The sequence below is a fragment of the Micrasema longulum genome, unplaced genomic scaffold (genome assembly GCF_059751315.1).
Source record: "Micrasema longulum isolate JH-2025_06_02 unplaced genomic scaffold, ASM5975131v1 h1tg002243l, whole genome shotgun sequence".
NCBI classification, from domain to species: Eukaryota; Metazoa; Arthropoda; class Insecta; order Trichoptera; family Brachycentridae; genus Micrasema; species Micrasema longulum.
In genome coordinates, this window is record NW_028279402.1 from 246,793 (window position 1) to 264,010 (window position 17,218).

A 17,218-nucleotide genomic window follows, 5' to 3' on the forward strand; every position below is an offset into this window, starting at 1 on the left:
TGCCGTATAATTTTTACACCGCGTACGGAAACATATTTTGTATCCAATTTACCGTAGGGATGAAGTTCCTCATTCCATCTATTTTGTGTGATTTTTTTCGATAACCATCTACAAATTGTATGTATCTTTGTAGAATTGACTACTAAAATAATAAAAAAAAAAAAAAATATGACTAAATAATAATTATCACGATAACACTTTAAGAAAATTAACTTTTTGGATAAAGTAGCATATTATGATATTTTCGGAACAAGCAACTAATTATAATATCATTTTTTACTAGAGTAATTAATTATGATAACCGTCTTAGATAAGAAAAATATTACGACAAAATTTGAGGGTGTCGTAATCCACTATCTCTGAAATATATAATTATAGATACAATGGATAACTTTGTGTTCAAATATTTTATTAAATGTTGGTAAAAAATTATGTATTGCTACTTACCGGTTTTTCCATGTCTACCAGTTTTAAGACGTACCCCTCTCTTCATCAGGACACTAATTACACCAACAAGCAATACCCACCAAACACCTTCCCCATAGCAGTAGCTGTACAAAAATATAAAACCAACGTGCTGACCGAACACATGATGTTAGTTGCCAACGCCAACGTGAACTGAGTGCATATTTTTTGTGCAACAACGGTGATGGTATATAGTGGTGTTGCACGCTGGTGTAATAAATGTCCTGCAAAAGAGACGGGTACGTCTCAAAACCGGTAGACATAGAAATATCGATAAGTGGTTATTTAAATTGATTTACTTGCATTAAAGAATATTTATACTTTTTAAGATATAAGTATCGCAAAAATCGCTTTCTAATTATTTTTATAATTATCTAATTCCATACCATCAAACACTAAACCTGCATTCTACACAATTAATAATTTACGAATATTAATAAAAAATCACAATGACAAAGTCCTTAAATATGATAAATCTGGTATACACCAATTAAATTGTAATGATTGCGATTCAATCTACATTGGAAAAAGTAAAAGAAACTGTAATATTAGAGTAAAAGAACAATTAAGGTGCGTAAATAATAATATTCTTTCTGAATTCGCAAACCATTTGATAGACAATAATCATAATTTCAATAAAAACACTGGATTAAAAGTACTTCATGTTGAAAATAAAATATTAAAATAAGACAACTTGGAAATTTTAGAAATTAAAAAAGAAATTTACAAAATGAAAAAGATAATTAAAAACCAAATAAACAATATTTCTTTTGGTCCACTCCTGTCTTGTTTCGAAAATATCCATATCACATTACCATCCTTTCATAAAAAAAAGACTTGATTTATTTGTTTCATCGGTAGCATACTGAAAATATATAATAAAATAGGAATGAATTCATTAGTTAAGTAAACCTTGAGAAAGAAGCTTGTTTAGCTTTGAAACCGGTCGGTGGAAAGAAATAAATGGTTAAAAATAAAGTTTTTTTTTTTATTTTTTAAAATGTGACATTATTCTGATATTTTCGTATTGTGTCCGTGTCTGTTTCAATTTTTCTCAATTTATTGTCTACAATCACATCATTGGTTAATCTTACCTGTTCACTTGTGACTGGCATGAGGTGATGTTTGGCGAGGTAATTCTGTATATCGGGATCCAATCGGAGGTCACTTCGGCACCCACACAATATCACTGGAGTAGCCGGACAGTGCGTTCTGATCTCCGAGTACCACTAAAAACAAATTTAAATTCAAATAAATTTACTTTCACATAAAAGAAAAATATCACTTTTTTTAAACTATTATAAATTAATAAGGGTCTGTGAAATACTGTTGAGTTTTTTTTCATGACATAAAAAATATTTTTTAATTCAACGTTTCAAATTCCCGCGAAAATGGTTTGTCACAATTCACGATTTAACTTTAATTTAAATAAAAAGTCGCGCGTCGTCACGAATCTTGACATCACAGTTGCCAAGGCCAAACATGTCGCGTTTTTGTTGAGACATATTTTTTGACAACTATAAAAATTATCAATGAAAATATGTTATAACAATTTCCACATTGGTATTGAAAATACAATTATTTTTTTTATCAATCAATTTCATATATTTTTGTCGGTATTTGTAGTACGTAATATTGCCCTATTCCCGAAATTATTGTGGCTTTTAAAGCTGTGCCCGTGTTCACTAATAATAATTGACATTAGGAAAAACATACAGCAAATTAATTCAAATAATAACATAAATATCCCAATAAAAGAAACTTTTATGCCGTTTCACTGTAGGATAAGAGAGAACGTATACTATATCACATCTATCATTGCATACATACCTCGTTTCTTCTACATTCATACATCTTCCCATGTACGCGCGCCGAGTATTTCGACTTTTTACTTTTTCATTTTATCTACCATGTTTATCATATCCATACGATGCGAATGTTAATGCACGCAGAAAACGAGGAAGACAGAGAAATATAATTATCTTTGCATAAAGACCAATACCTATTGCTCAAACATCTTCTCGTGCACGCACGCCAATTATTCTAAATTTTGACATGCCAATATTCAAGTATTTGTTAGGCTCAGTCATGCCATGTCTTTCTCGGTCTTGCTCGCTTCCTGCATCCATCAACATTTATAACGTAAATGTTTTTAGCCGTTCTTTCTCGTTCATTCGCTTTTCATGTCCAACCCAACGCCGAACTCCTTTCTTGGTTATGTCGAAGATACTTATCACAGCCTCAAATAATGCACGGATCTCGACATTTGTGCATATATCGTAAATATTTTTACCACACATTCGCCTATTGATCGCATTTCAGAGCAATAAGCCAATTTTTATCATTTTTTTAAAATGCTTTACTTCTGCACTTCCATACATCAGAGTCGCAATATTCCACTCTGAACTACTAATCTAGCCTCCTGAGGCGAAAATATCATATATTTGCCAAAGTTGATTTAAGTACACCGTTCACCCTGTTCCCGGCACTCACCATTCTTTCAATAACTTACCGTATAACTTTTAATTGATATTTCAAAAGAGATCATCATTATTTCTCTATTCGCACCCAGTGGTGCAAAGGGCACTCCATTAGTTTCCCATTTGCAGCGTATCTGGTTCGTTTTTGTTGCATGGAAGGTGAGGTAATGAGTTTTACGCTTCATGGATAAAAAAATATTGCAGTGAAAAAACCACCTTATAAACAAATAATCATATCGAACTTCCCAAAAATAAAACCCATCGAACATCAACAGTTACATTACGTGGCGGACTTATCTCTACACGATTTTTTCAGGATTTTCACCGGGAGTAGCCATTGAATCGAAAATGCTCATCGAGGATTCTGATTATATTTCACACACTTAACTTTGTTCTTCATCCGCCCGGATACAGACGATTTACTTTCAGAATTACTCTGTCCAATTCACTTAGGCTCCCGCTTTTTTAGAGGAAAATTACGAACTTCAAATAAATTTTCCATTCCTTATAATTGCTATAGCATAATAACAGAACTTAAGGGGGGGAAAACCACCACCACCACCCCGAGCTGTTATAGCGTCCAGGGTCCCGAATACAATGGAAAGTTAACCGAGTTATCTTCAAGTCTATAAAGTGGAATCGAATTCTCTGAACGAAAATATGTGAATTTGTATGAAATATTAAAAAAAAAATTTCTAGGTGAGCTGTAATTGAACGTTGCAGAAATTCGATGCAGAAAGCAGCCAGCCATAGAAAAGTGAAACTGAGATAATAGCGCCTTTGTGAAAAGAGTGAATAAATAAATCTCCACAACAGTTGGAATGTTTTTGACTCTAACAAATGATAAACGAGGAAAACATTAGTTTCATTTTTTTACATTACAAACAAGAATACAATTATGTATTTGACCAGTTTTACTGATTTTTAAAATTTGTTGAGATTCTCTAGTGCTGTGGGTGTTTTATGCAAATTGAGAAATGCCGAAATTTCCATCAAATTTCAAAATTTCAAAAGGTGATTAAAACAATTTTTTGTATGAAAGTGGTCTGGTTGTTTTTAGCAAGACATATAATTGACCTTACTGCACTCGATAACATCAATATCTCATTTTGTCAAAATTGTGGACTGGCTGCTTTCTGCATAATTACGTTCATTAAACATTATTTCAAAAAATATATCAATTCTCAATGTTACATACAGAAAATTAGATTTTACTCCATAGACAATAAATTAAAGACAACTTGTCAGAATTAAAAGCAGAAAGAGTTGTATTCGTTATATCTTTAATTTTCGCAAATTTGACCACATAACCAAGTATCGCACGCAAGTACACTGGCTCAGTATCAGGCATAGAAGAAACATTCACATTCTATCACTTCTTCACAATATTTTAAATAATCCCACTTCGCCTGTTTATCTGAGAGAGCTCATTCAACCTCTTTCACAACACGGACTACTCTCAACTCTCTTCGTTCTAGTAACGAGAGAACCCTTTTAATACCCAGTCATCGCTATAATTTTCTTGCCTCCTCTTTCACAGTAGTAGCCACTCGATTGTGGAATAATCTACCCACTAATGTCAGAGACGCCCCTTCTTTATTTACATTTAAGTAAAGATTGAAATGTCACTATCTAAATATTAAAATTGTTCCTTTATCCCTCTTCTTTCCTTCCCATCCCCTCTCCTCTCTTCATAGTATGGAGTTAATTTTTTTTAGATATATTTATTTTTCTCAATCTTTGCTTTTAATGTTTGTATAAAATTGTAAGATTCAATAAGTCCATGTATTTATAATTTTCTTAAACTGAACGGTTTGGGTAGGTTGGAAGAAATTGCCATAAGGCAATATGCCCGCCCTAATATGTATATTTATTGTATACGTATATAGTGTCAAATAAATAAATAAATAAAAGAGTGCCCTGTTCTTCATCTCTGTTGTAATATGTTAGTACATTTATAAGTTGTTTAACACATATTTCTTAACCTTCTGTATAAATTTTGATTTTGATTCTTTCTTTAAAAATGTTAATTCCCATATTATATTATTTTTTTACTACGAGTACTTCATATAAAATTGACTTATGTGAGTTGTCATTTTTTCTAAATGAGAGTCTGATTTTTACCTGGTATTTCCTAGTTTTGTGATCATATTCACGTTGGCATCGAGCATTTACATTCATAATTATTATTTCTCTGTAAAAAATCCGCTCAACGCGGGTTTTCCATCAAGAGCAGGAATGCACAAAACCCTATAAACGTATTTTTTTATATTGAAACGAACAAATTGATTATTTCACGAAAATAAATAAGCAAATGAACATACATAGTATATATGTAGCAGCACTAAAAAACTTAGGGTAGGTACCATCAAAATAGTTTTAAATGACATAACGTCCCTTACTACGGTTTTTATTGAAGCGGTGTGTAAGTGACCGCTAGCTTGTGCTACGAAGAAAATATTATTATTCTGTAATAGGGGTTAGTTATTTTCCATTTTACGACCCTCTTTCTGTTAGGGACATAAAATTTTTATACTCGTGTTATTTTGATGACCGGTTTCCTATTTGTGTAACAAAAGTTTAACTACGTTTCTGGAAGAAACCTCTTGCAAACTTAGAGGTCATAAAAATATTTCAGTTATTTAAACACATTGATTGGCATGTTTCAAAAATACATATAATATGGAAATATGTACATAACAATAACACTTAAAACGCGTATTCGTTTGCCTGGGTTTTCACTTAAATTATACATATTAATCAATAATTTATTCTCCTCCATTATTCTACAGAAAATTACTCGATAATTCATTGCATCTTCACTGTACACTGCGCAAATATCGCGAGCAGCTTTGAAAATAATAATAATAATATTTGGTTGATTTACATAGCTCCAGTTTTGTGAAAAATCACCTCAATTTCGCTTTTCAGTTTTATACGTTCACTTACATTAATTCTAACATCTAGTTATACTCAAATTATAATAATAAAAATACGTATAGGTACAGTTTTATTCCACTTTTATTTAAAACTTTTACCAGTGACCGGGCTTCTTCGTGACCAACATCACTGGCGCTCGGTCACAACAAAACCCGGCCACTGGTAAAAATTATAAATAAAAGTAGAATAAAACTATATAAGTATTATTATTTTTTTATAATTAAAATGCAGTTCCACCAAAAAATGTCAGTAGAAAAACTCAATGGTTATACTTATTTAATAATTTACATAACATTTGGACTGCATTTTACTTCATATTATATAATCTCACACCAAGCAAACGAGGTTGCCTCTTTATTCGTGTTTTTGTTATTCAGTTTCAACCATCCATGCGCTCTGTAGCTGCAAGACGTGTTGTGATACATATTGGAAAGTGTCTTTGAAAATATTTTCTCAAAAATAGCGCTTAATAAATAATCCATAATAATCATAATAATAATAATGTTTATTCTTAGAGGTGGGAGTCAGTGCTATTCAAGTTCCTGACGTCACTGCGACCTGTGAAGATCTATTGTGACGAAATAATAATGTGTAGTGAAAATATGTTTTTTTTCTCTTTCAACTCGGTATTTTGCTATGTTTTTTTAAAATATGCTTTTTGCTACACACGTACATTCATTTTTTTACTATGACTTTAAATATGTTTCTTACTATGTATTCTGTTTTTATTTCGCATTTTACTGAGTTTAAAAAAATATTTTTAAACACACATTTATATATTTTTAATGGTTTTTTCTATGTTTTCACTACATTTATTACTTTGTTTTTATTATGTTTTTGTTTCGTTCTATCACTACATTTTTACTATGTTTTTACTAAATTTTTACTATGTTTTTACTACATTTTTTACCATGTTTTTACTTAAAGTTTTACTTTGTTTTTCACTTTGTCCTGTATCTTTATAACTGTTTCTATATATTGATTACTGTTTTTTTGTTTTTTTTTTACTGTCTTAGAACGGGGTAAATAACCCTAGGTAGGCAGTTAGAGCAACTTTGTATAAATTATAATTTTGTGTATGTAATATAATGATAATAAATAAATAAATAAAAATAGGTTATTTATGGTACGTACTTTAGTTACGGCATTCTGTAAGGACTCAGGATCGCTGACTGTGAAGCACAGAAGGAATACTCCCGCGTCCTGGTATGCAAGAGGCCTCACTGTGTCGTATGCTGGGGTTCCTAAAGCAAAAATAAGATAATAATTTAAAAAAACATTTTATTACCTCGTTTTTGGCAGTGCATGTTAAATCTACGGGACGTGGACTTGACCCGAAAAAACAAGTAGAAGTAGGCAGCTGACAGGGAAGCCTACTCCTAGTCTTACTATCTTTTATATTCATAACTTTAAATTCGATTGTGTGGCGTAGAACGTAAAACTGGCCCGCTATCATGATGGGAAGTTAAGGACTTCATACCTTCACCACGACAGTTTAGCTAAAGATAAATTATCGGGAGAGATCACGAAGATACACTACCGACCCCTTACCTTCAAGTTTTGGGTAGGTACGTCGATATGTAATGGCGGCCTCCATGGTGTAGTGGTCAAGACGCTTGACTCACGCACGGAAGGTTCCGGGTTCGATTCCCGGTGAGAACACAAAAATTAAAATGTGATTTTTCTCAAGCCTGGTTGTTCTGTAATATAATTCACCACTGTAATTGGGCCTCCTGGCCCGTTGTGGTGCAAAAAAACGAAAAAAAAAAAAAAGGTAATAACGAGAAGCGTGCGTCACGGTACGCATATATAAGCACTAAAGTAACAAAGCTTTATTATGACGTCAAAGTTGAATATAAATTGTCCCGGGTGATTACAAAGATACACTGCAGACCCCTCACCTTCAAGTTTTGATGGAAGTACATCGGTTTGTACCGACGGGTTTAGCACCCCTCGTAACGCATATCTATGCATTGAAAGTGTCAAAAAAATTGTTCCACCAAGCAGTTATTCCTTTGACTACGATTTATTTAAATTTTTAATCGTTTAAAGGTTGGCCCTTTTTTTTCTTGAGAGCCAATTAAAACAATGAGAAATAAATAAGTAAATGTTAAGGTCGAATATTAAAACATTAACATTGCTTTATAAAACAGATGTGAGAAGTCAATTAGAGTAAGCTTCTAATATATGGAATCCCCAATAAAGGATATATATTAATAACCTAGAAAAGATACAAAACAAAAAAAAAAATACAATTTTGATTTATACTCCAAATGCAATTCAAACTCTGGAGTACAGAAGAGAGATCGCAGATCAATTATTCCTTTTTAAACTTGTGAAGAATATCATAGATTGCCCTATACTTACAAATTATTTAGAATATCTTGTGCCCAACAGGACAAGACTCCACACAACATTAAATTTGCCGATACCCAGGACCAATTCAAAAGAATATTTTTTTCTATAGAGCATGTCATTATTACAATACCGTTCTCTGCGGTCACGCAGACATTTTTCATCTTTCCTATAACAAATATAAAAGATTACTTATAGGCGTTGATAAAATGCCTGTATAATTATATAAGTATGTCATTAAAGCTGTTTGTTTATGTTTTGTACCTTCTTCAATATTTTAAAAAGTTTTTTATTTTATTTTTACTTTTTTGTTATCATTTTTTACATGTACATATTTAATTTGCAGTTTCTGAATAACTAACATTTTTCAACTTTTAAATTAATTTTGTTCAATTACTGTGTTATTTTAATGTGAACATTTGATTAATAACTAACATAGCCGGAGAAAATTATTATTGACGGTTTTTACAATTAAAGTTACGATGTACCCCCATTTTCTGTATGATTTATTTGTAAAAACTGTTGTTTTTTTCCCAAATAAATCATTAAAAAAAAAAAAAAACATTTTCAGAATCAAAAATATTTAAAAGTCTGATGAAACTTTTGAATATATGGAGGTTTGTTCCACCCCCAACAGCAAAGCATTAAATACCATTTTTAAGATCTTTTTAAGAAGAACATTTTTTATGATGACGACTAGAGATGAAACATATCCGGTAACTTTTCAGTATCCGGCCTATTCAGCATATATTATGCGGTCACAAACCGTATAGTACCTTAATATTCGGCGGATATCTAATATTCATTAAACTGCAAAAAAATCATGAAATCAACCCTTCTTAATTGATTTATTTATTTCCAAATTGATTTAGTGATTAAAGCATAATGTAAAGCAACTGATGTAGATTTTGATGTTGATTGATTGAAAACTTCAAAGCTATCAGTTCATGGTTAACTTCTTCATTCTTATTCTCAAAGCACCTTCTTAGTACCCATCCACATTTTCTCTTTCTTCTTTAACTCAAATTGTGTCCATGCATGCAGAATCATCTCCTCCTTTCCTCTATCCTCTTTATTCCTTTTTTATATTCAGAAATTCTATTGATTTAAGGAAATTTACAAAAAAACACAATTATTTTTTTTTTATATATCTTTAACAACAACAGCAACAACAACAAACCATCACGCCGTTTCTCCGTAAAGGTAGGCAGAGAGAATAGAACGCCACATCACTCTATCTTTGCATACAGACCTAGTTTCGTATACATTTGTACATCTTATCATGCACGCGCGCCTATTATTCCGACTCATGACATGGCCATCTTCAAGTTTTTGTTGGATTTGGTCATGCCATGTCTTTCTCGGTCTTCCTCTATTTCTGCATCCATCAACATTCGCACTGTAAATATGTTTAGCCTTTCGTTCGCTGTCCATTCGCTCTACGTGTCTAAACCAGCGCACCTCTCTTGATTTTGTCGATAGTGCCTATCTCAGCCTTACAGAATGTACGTATCTCGAGATTTGTGCATCTATCGTTCACAGTTTTACCACACATTCGCCTGAAAGATTGTATTTCGACAGTATTCAGCCTACTTTCATCCCTGTTTTTACAAGTCCATACTTCGATCCCATACATCAGAGTCGAACCAGGCTACATTGTAAACTGTAAATTTTGCCTCTTGTGACAAACATTTATTTGCCAAGGTTGATTTCAGTGCACCGTTCACTCTATTTCCAGCACTCACCCTCCTTTCAATATCTTTCTCAGTCATTCCATCCCTAGGAACGTACTTTCTAGATACACAAATGACTCCAACTGTTTTAGTATAACCCTATTCACAGTGATTTCACATTTAGTCTTACTTTCATTTCTTTCAAAAACCATCACTTTCGATTTATCGACATTCATCAGCAAATCGCTTCCCTTTCATACATCATAGACTTTTGTAACCAAAAGTTGCAGTTCCTCTTTGTTGTTGGCAAGAAGCATGGCATCATCAGCATACAAAAGAAAATTGAGATTTATATCACCCATTTTTGCTTCTATTCTTAAGTCTTTCAGTTTTTCCATACAGTAATCGATATGTACGTTGAACAGTGAACAGCCATGGTGACATTGCACATCCCTGTTTGACTCCTTTATGAATGTCAAACACGATGTGTATGATCCATTTAACCAAACATATGCTGTGCTGTCTTTGTACAGAGAAACAATAGCTTGTGTCAGATTTCCGCTCACTCCATACTCCAATAACACCTTCCATATTTTTTCTCTATCAACTCTATCAAACGCTCTTTGCAGATCGACAAATGCGCAGAAAAGGTTTTTGGTTTTTAGCAAGAAACTTTCTGAACGTCATGTCATGTATGTTTTTTGCTTTTATAATTTGATTTACTGTTTAGTTTGTTTTGAAACATGAATTAAACAAACTAAAATTTTAATTTATTGGTTGGTTGGAAGAAATTGCCATTTGGCAATGTACAATTAAATTATTTACAAAAACTTAAATAAATTTAAAAAAAAAAACAAATAGATACAAAACCGTAAATCCTTCAATGGCTGCAGTTGCCCAGCGCCAGCGCTCTAATTATAATAAATGCCAGGAATTTTCGCTGCCATTCGTTCTGGCTGTGGTCTTATCTATAAAGTATCTGCTCGCGGGGGAATCACTAATGGCTACATCTCGCTAGCCATCTATTCGGTTACAAACGACCGTATTTTCCCAGAATGGCTCATAGAAAAGCAATGAAACGTGAAGTTTTAGACTTTTCCGCGGCGGGATTTTGACTTTTCACCAGCGACCATTACCTATTACATAAGCGCGGGAAATCGGCGTCCTGTTTGAGTAAGGTTATGTATAGTACGTAGTACCTACTATACTAGCGGAAACTTGTGATGGCAGTTGTGACAGATTTGTTTTTTTCTATTTTTGATAACGATTTATTGATTTTAAACAATTATCCGTCGGATAGGGTGAATAAAAATGAGTTTTATATTTACGACTTAATATAAATTCATTATTATATAAATAAAACACGAGTGATACTTTAATCCACAAATTTGGAATATCCAATGACCGGTTTCATCGCTTTCACGACATCTTCGAGACTGGTATCTTTATTAAAGAGTTAAATGTATTTATACAAAATAGAGGTAAGGATAGATAATTCAAAGTTATATGTAAGTAAATTAAATAAAGTTATTTTTATCTTAAGGATCATTATCAACCAATTTTCTTTGGGTTAACTAATGAGTAACTTACTTACTTACATATAACTTTGAATTATCTATCCTTACCTCTATTTTGTATAAATACATTTAACTCTTTAATAAAGATACCAGTCTCGAAGATGTCTCGAAAGCGATGAAACCGATCACTGGATATTCCAAATTTGTGGATTAAAGTATCACTCGTGTTTTATTTATATAATAAATGACAATGAACTTCCATCAAGAATTTTCACTTACAAACTTAAATGTTTTAATATAAATTCTGTTAATCCTATACTATATTTACAGTATTTGAAAAATGGTTTACTTATTTATGCCATTTAACAGAAACACATAAATATATCATCATCGTTACCTTTCCGCACCTAATGGTACATAAGGCACTACATTGGTACACCAATCGCATTGTATTTTGATCAGTTTTGTTACATGAAGGTAAGATGATTATTATCTTACGCTTAAGGTACCCGTACAGGGACCATGAAATATTCTAGTGTAAAAACACCCTTTTAAATAAATATTTCATTTCAACCAAGTGGGGAATCGAACCCGAGACCTCTTGCATGGCAGGCAAACGCGCTGACCATTACACCACAAAGCCGACATGAATACAAAGTAAGACAAAACAAATACAATAGAAAATAGAAAACAGCGATATTTATTTTTTAATTATGTTTTTTTTTAATGATATAAATAATATTAACAAAAATTACTTATGTTTTATCTTAAAACCATCAATTGTTTTAATTGGCTGATAACATTAGTCGACGTTAAAAGATAAACACAGAAGTGCAAATTAATTAATTTAATCGTATTACAAACTCCTTATAATGTGCACACAAAATATGTCACCCGACAGTGAAGTATTCAATAAATTAAATCTCTGGTGAGTTGTCAGTATTGCGGCGCCTACAACAATGAAGTGCGGCATTGGTTAACTTCAGTTAACCGGTCAATATTTATGGACATTCATGATAACGAAAATAAATTGGACGCTCGAAAGTGCCATCATACACTACCACTAGTATAGTCTCAGCATTGGCATTATTAATTCATGATGACTTTACAATAACACTAATAGATTCATGTAAAAAAAAAATCGAACAACATTACATTTAGTATACAAACACAGTACCCTATGCACCACAGGGTGCGGATAGATGTATGATGATTATGATGCATAATTAAATTTATTGAATAAATCACATTGTTAGAAAACTTGCAGTAAAGCTAGGGTTTCCTAGGACAGCGGTGCCCGTATCTTAACGGCCGTAGTGAACGGTGATGCGGTGGATAGCCGTCGTAACGTCGACTAGAGAGTGGTTTTCTAGGGAAACGGTGTTAAATGGTGTTAATAACACTGTTTTCTTAGGAAACCACTCTCTAGTCACCGTTACGACGGTTATCCACCGCATCACCGTTCACTACGGCCGTTAAAATACGGGCACCGCTGTCCTAGGAAACCCTAGCTTAAGTTAAAGACCCATTTTTCTTCTTCCCATTTTTAGTAAAATCCTTGAAAATACAGTAACTGATCAGCTGTGCGATGTTATAAAACCACATATTACTCCTAATCAGCATGGATTATAAGAAACGATTAGTTAAATCTAATCTTGCTGAATTTACCGATATTGTTTTAAATGCAATGAACGTAGAACACTTTAGAACATATAATATTATTCAACATGACATAAAAATGTCCGTTTGATGAAAAATATTTAATTTTTATTTTTTTAAGTACAAAGTTCATCAATTAAATTACTCTTATTAAATGACCCTTTACTTATCTAATGCGTTGTGTAAATCAATGTTTCAGCGTGTACAATAAAATATTAGAGAAATTTACAATTCCTTTTTTTTTTTTTAGTTGTGATTATATTTTTCACGATCTGGTAACATTACGCGGTGACTTCATGCATGCGCAAGGCGAAAGTGAGGTTTTTTTTTGGCACAGTCCGATGTATTTAATGATTGTACACTTCTTCTGGTCTTTTTTTTAATTCTATGGTTTGGTACGAAATAGTTAATTTGAATTATATAATTATAACGGATTGACGTTTGTAGGAGAATCCTATGTAATATCTTGCTAGATATAGTGTTGCAATTCGCCATAAAGATTTTCGCCTCATTTAGCGAGACGAATCGCTTTCTAGTGCGGATCGAAACTAGTGCCTATGAATACCCTTTTAGCTAATTAATCACTAGAAATAGACATTGAAAAGACGGAAACTTGTTCACTGATTTAAAGATATTGAAGTCTGAAACTAAATAATCCCGAAGAAAGTTAATCACAAATTCCAAATAATAATTATTTAAAGTAAATGACTAAGGACATTTATATTTAAAGAATAACATTATTTTTTATTATACTTTTTTAGTGTTGTGTTTTTTTTTGTTAATAAAAAAGTGCACATGTCTAAATTGACTATTTTGCAGGATAGCAAAATTAAACTGTAAAAAATTATTGATGCTCGTAACTTGATGGAAAAAAAATAATTTGCATTATAATGCCCAGTATTTTATGTGTGATTTGCACATTTGATAGTTTAAATGTAAGAAAAACAATAAAGCATTATCATGAGGAAGATCAGTGCTACCGGAAATTGGATATGAAAAATGTTTTTCTTACACCGGATAAAGATTAGAGTGTTTAATTACACTGCGAAGTTTCTTGAAAATGTATGAAAACAATTCTAAAAATTTTTTTTTTTTTAATTAACCACTTTGAAATACGTCAAAAGTTCTTGCTAATCAACCAATCAACTAAAGCGTTGGAAAGATTTCAAGTTTCCGGGAAGCCAACTCACCAGTCAGGACAACTCATCGAAGACAACTAGTGACATGATGTGTGGAATAATTTCAAAACTGAAAAAAATCATAGCAATGATAATACGACACATAATTATATATTTTTTTGGCAATGTTTAATAGTATATTAAGAAATAAAAATAAAAATAAAAATCGCTGAGCGTCCTCATTACTGCATTGTTATTTTCGATATTTTACTCAATTGATTTAAAAGTTGTGGCATATCTAAATTTAACTATTTATTTTAAAACCATTTCTGAACAATATAGTGCTACATATCTACGTTCATTTAAAAATACAAATGACAACAACAGCCAAATGTGAACCAAATGTTTTTACAGTTATTTACTAGAAAATGACAATAGATCCTGTAAACTGCATACCTAAATAAAACAGGGACCCTTCGAGTTTAAGTAGCGTCCATCATCTTTTTAACCTTAATTATACGTTAAGGAATGCTATCTTTGTTAAGTTTTTTATCGTTTACTTTTTGTGCTATTACATGTTCACTTAATTGTCATCCTTATTAGTTATTTGCTCGATGCATTATTATTGTGTTTTTTTAAATTTATTTTTATTGTTAACTTTTTGAAACTATTCTAATGTTGTTGAAATTTCACTTGTCAATGCGTTTTGAAGCTACAAGATTTTTTGTGGTGTTAGCTATCATATTATATTTATCATATTTTGTAAATGTTATCCACAATCAAATATCTAAATATAGTAAATGGGGTCTATAATTTTAACCGCCCAAGCGTTCAGTAGCTGCAAGACTTGTTGTTATCTTACTTCTATCATTATAAATTTCCTTTTTAAAATATCACTTGAACTTTAAACTTGACAGTTACATAAAAAAAATATAATTAAAAAATGTAAATAGGGGCTAGATTTTTTACTGTCAATGCGCTTTGTAGCTGCAAGACGTGCTGTTATCTAGCTCCTATATATCATATTTTTTTGTATCATAATTGGAGACGAGGAACTAGAATCCCAACCGTCCATGCGCTCTGTAGCTGCAAGACGTGCTGGGATTTTTATTTATTGTACAGCGCCCTTGAGGTGATTTTCTAAAATATGGCGCTATATAAATTATCCAAACATATTTATATATATATATATATCGCTTCAAAAAACCGTGAGATACGTGAATGTACTCCTATGAACGAGGAACTAGAATCCCAACCGTCCATGCGCTCTGTAGCTGCAAGACGTGCTGGGATTTTTATTTATTGTATAGCACCCTTGAGGTGATTTTCTAAAATATGGCGCTATATAAATTATCCAAACATATTTATAAATATATATATATCGCTTCAAAAAATCGTGAGATACGTGGATGTACTCCTATGAAAGAGAAAATAAAAATTTGGTTCAACCGCATTCATCACTTAAAACAGCCAAATTTATACCTTAGACAGTGTTTTTTTAGGAGTGAGACAAATATTTATAAAACAATTTCTATAGAAGAAACTAAAGCTCCTACAAATTCCGTTGTCGTTTGTCGTTTCCCGTCTAAATTACTGTAATGGAATAAACGCAAATCTCCCAAAATCTCAAACTGATAAACTTCAATCTGTTTTCAATGCAGCAGCCAGGTTTATTACGGGAGTTAAAGAATATTCTCACAACATCTTTGATTATAAAGCCCAGAGAGAATAAAATACAAGCTTTGCTGGACAGTATTCAAATCCTTTCATGAAATCGCTCCGAGATATCTATCGGACCTCAGTATTAGGGAAAACACACGTCGAAGAAAATCTATTCTCCGGTCAGTATTTGATTCAGGCAGGGGAAAACTTGTCAAAATCCGGCGCTCCCCAAACACTACTTTCAGAGATCGTGCTTTTACCATTGCCTGGAACCAATTCCTTTCAAACTAACGAATCATTTACAGTTCCAGTCAGTTCAGGTCCCAACTAAAAACTCTCTTCTTTAGTTTGTCATACCCTCAACTTTAAATCATAAAATACGCGTATAATATGTAACTTAAGCTTAATTAGAATGTATGTTTTACGAATACAATAGGGAAATATCACGTACTACGAATACCGATAGAAATATATGAAATGGATTGAAAATAATTAATTGTAGTTTCAAAATCAAAACGGATATTGTGGAGAAATGTTTTCATACATTATTGTAAAAAAGAAATTTAATAAAAATACATAGCTAGAAAAACGCGACGTGTTTAGCCTTGTTGTGACGTCAAGATTCGTTATAATGTTAGAAACAAATTTTAATGGCCAGGAACAAATAAACATGAATTGTGACGTATTAGGGGCGTGGCCAATGGAATGACAGTTTTTGCGGGCATTTAAAATTACAAATAAAAAAATATTTTTTATGCCTTTATTTCCTTTATTACTTTATATATTACATTATTATTTATATATTACTTTTATTACTTAAAAAAGTTATATATCTCCATTGTAAAGCACCCTTGAGGTATTTTTTCCAAACGATTGCGTTGTATAAATCAGTCAAATATTATTATTATTACATATTATATCTATTGGTTCAGATATAAGATAATGATACAAAATAAGAAATATTATCATTTAAAACAAAAATCTTTTTTGGTTACTTATTTTATTCATCATTATTTATCTGTTCGCATCCAGTGGGTAACAGGGCACTGCATTGGCATTTCAGTTGCAATATACCTAGATATTCTTTGTTAAATGTAAAAAAGTATGGTAGCACTTATCTGCAAAAAAAAATAGGTCCTGACACCATTCCAGCTGATTCTTAAGTAAAATTACTTCCTGAATTCGAATATAACTCTCGTTTTCCCTTATCACCCGCTGTTCTCTAAACCCCCCTATTTGCATCACTTTTTGATAATAATTTTATGGCCATGATTTTGATTTGGAGGGGTGAAAAGGATTATTTTAGCTGTAAAGAAAAAAAGAGGTGAGATTGTCGATGAGCTAAATCA

The 17,218-nt window shown here is 32.0% G+C and overlaps 1 protein-coding gene across 1 annotated transcript in view; it reads right to left on the bottom strand.

Moving 5' to 3' along the window:
- LOC148272678 (rho-related GTP-binding protein RhoE-like) overlaps window positions 1-17,218 on the bottom strand; it is a gene marked incomplete at its 5' end in the record, with an annotated part of 47,638 nt that overhangs the window by 19,562 nt on the left and 10,858 nt on the right. The window contains 2 exons of the mRNA XM_088239734.1: window positions 1,560-1,694; window positions 7,020-7,129. Coding sequence (XP_088095860.1) covers window positions 1,560-1,694; window positions 7,020-7,129 — 245 coding nt within the window. The remainder of the gene's footprint in view (window positions 1-1,559; window positions 1,695-7,019; window positions 7,130-17,218) is intronic.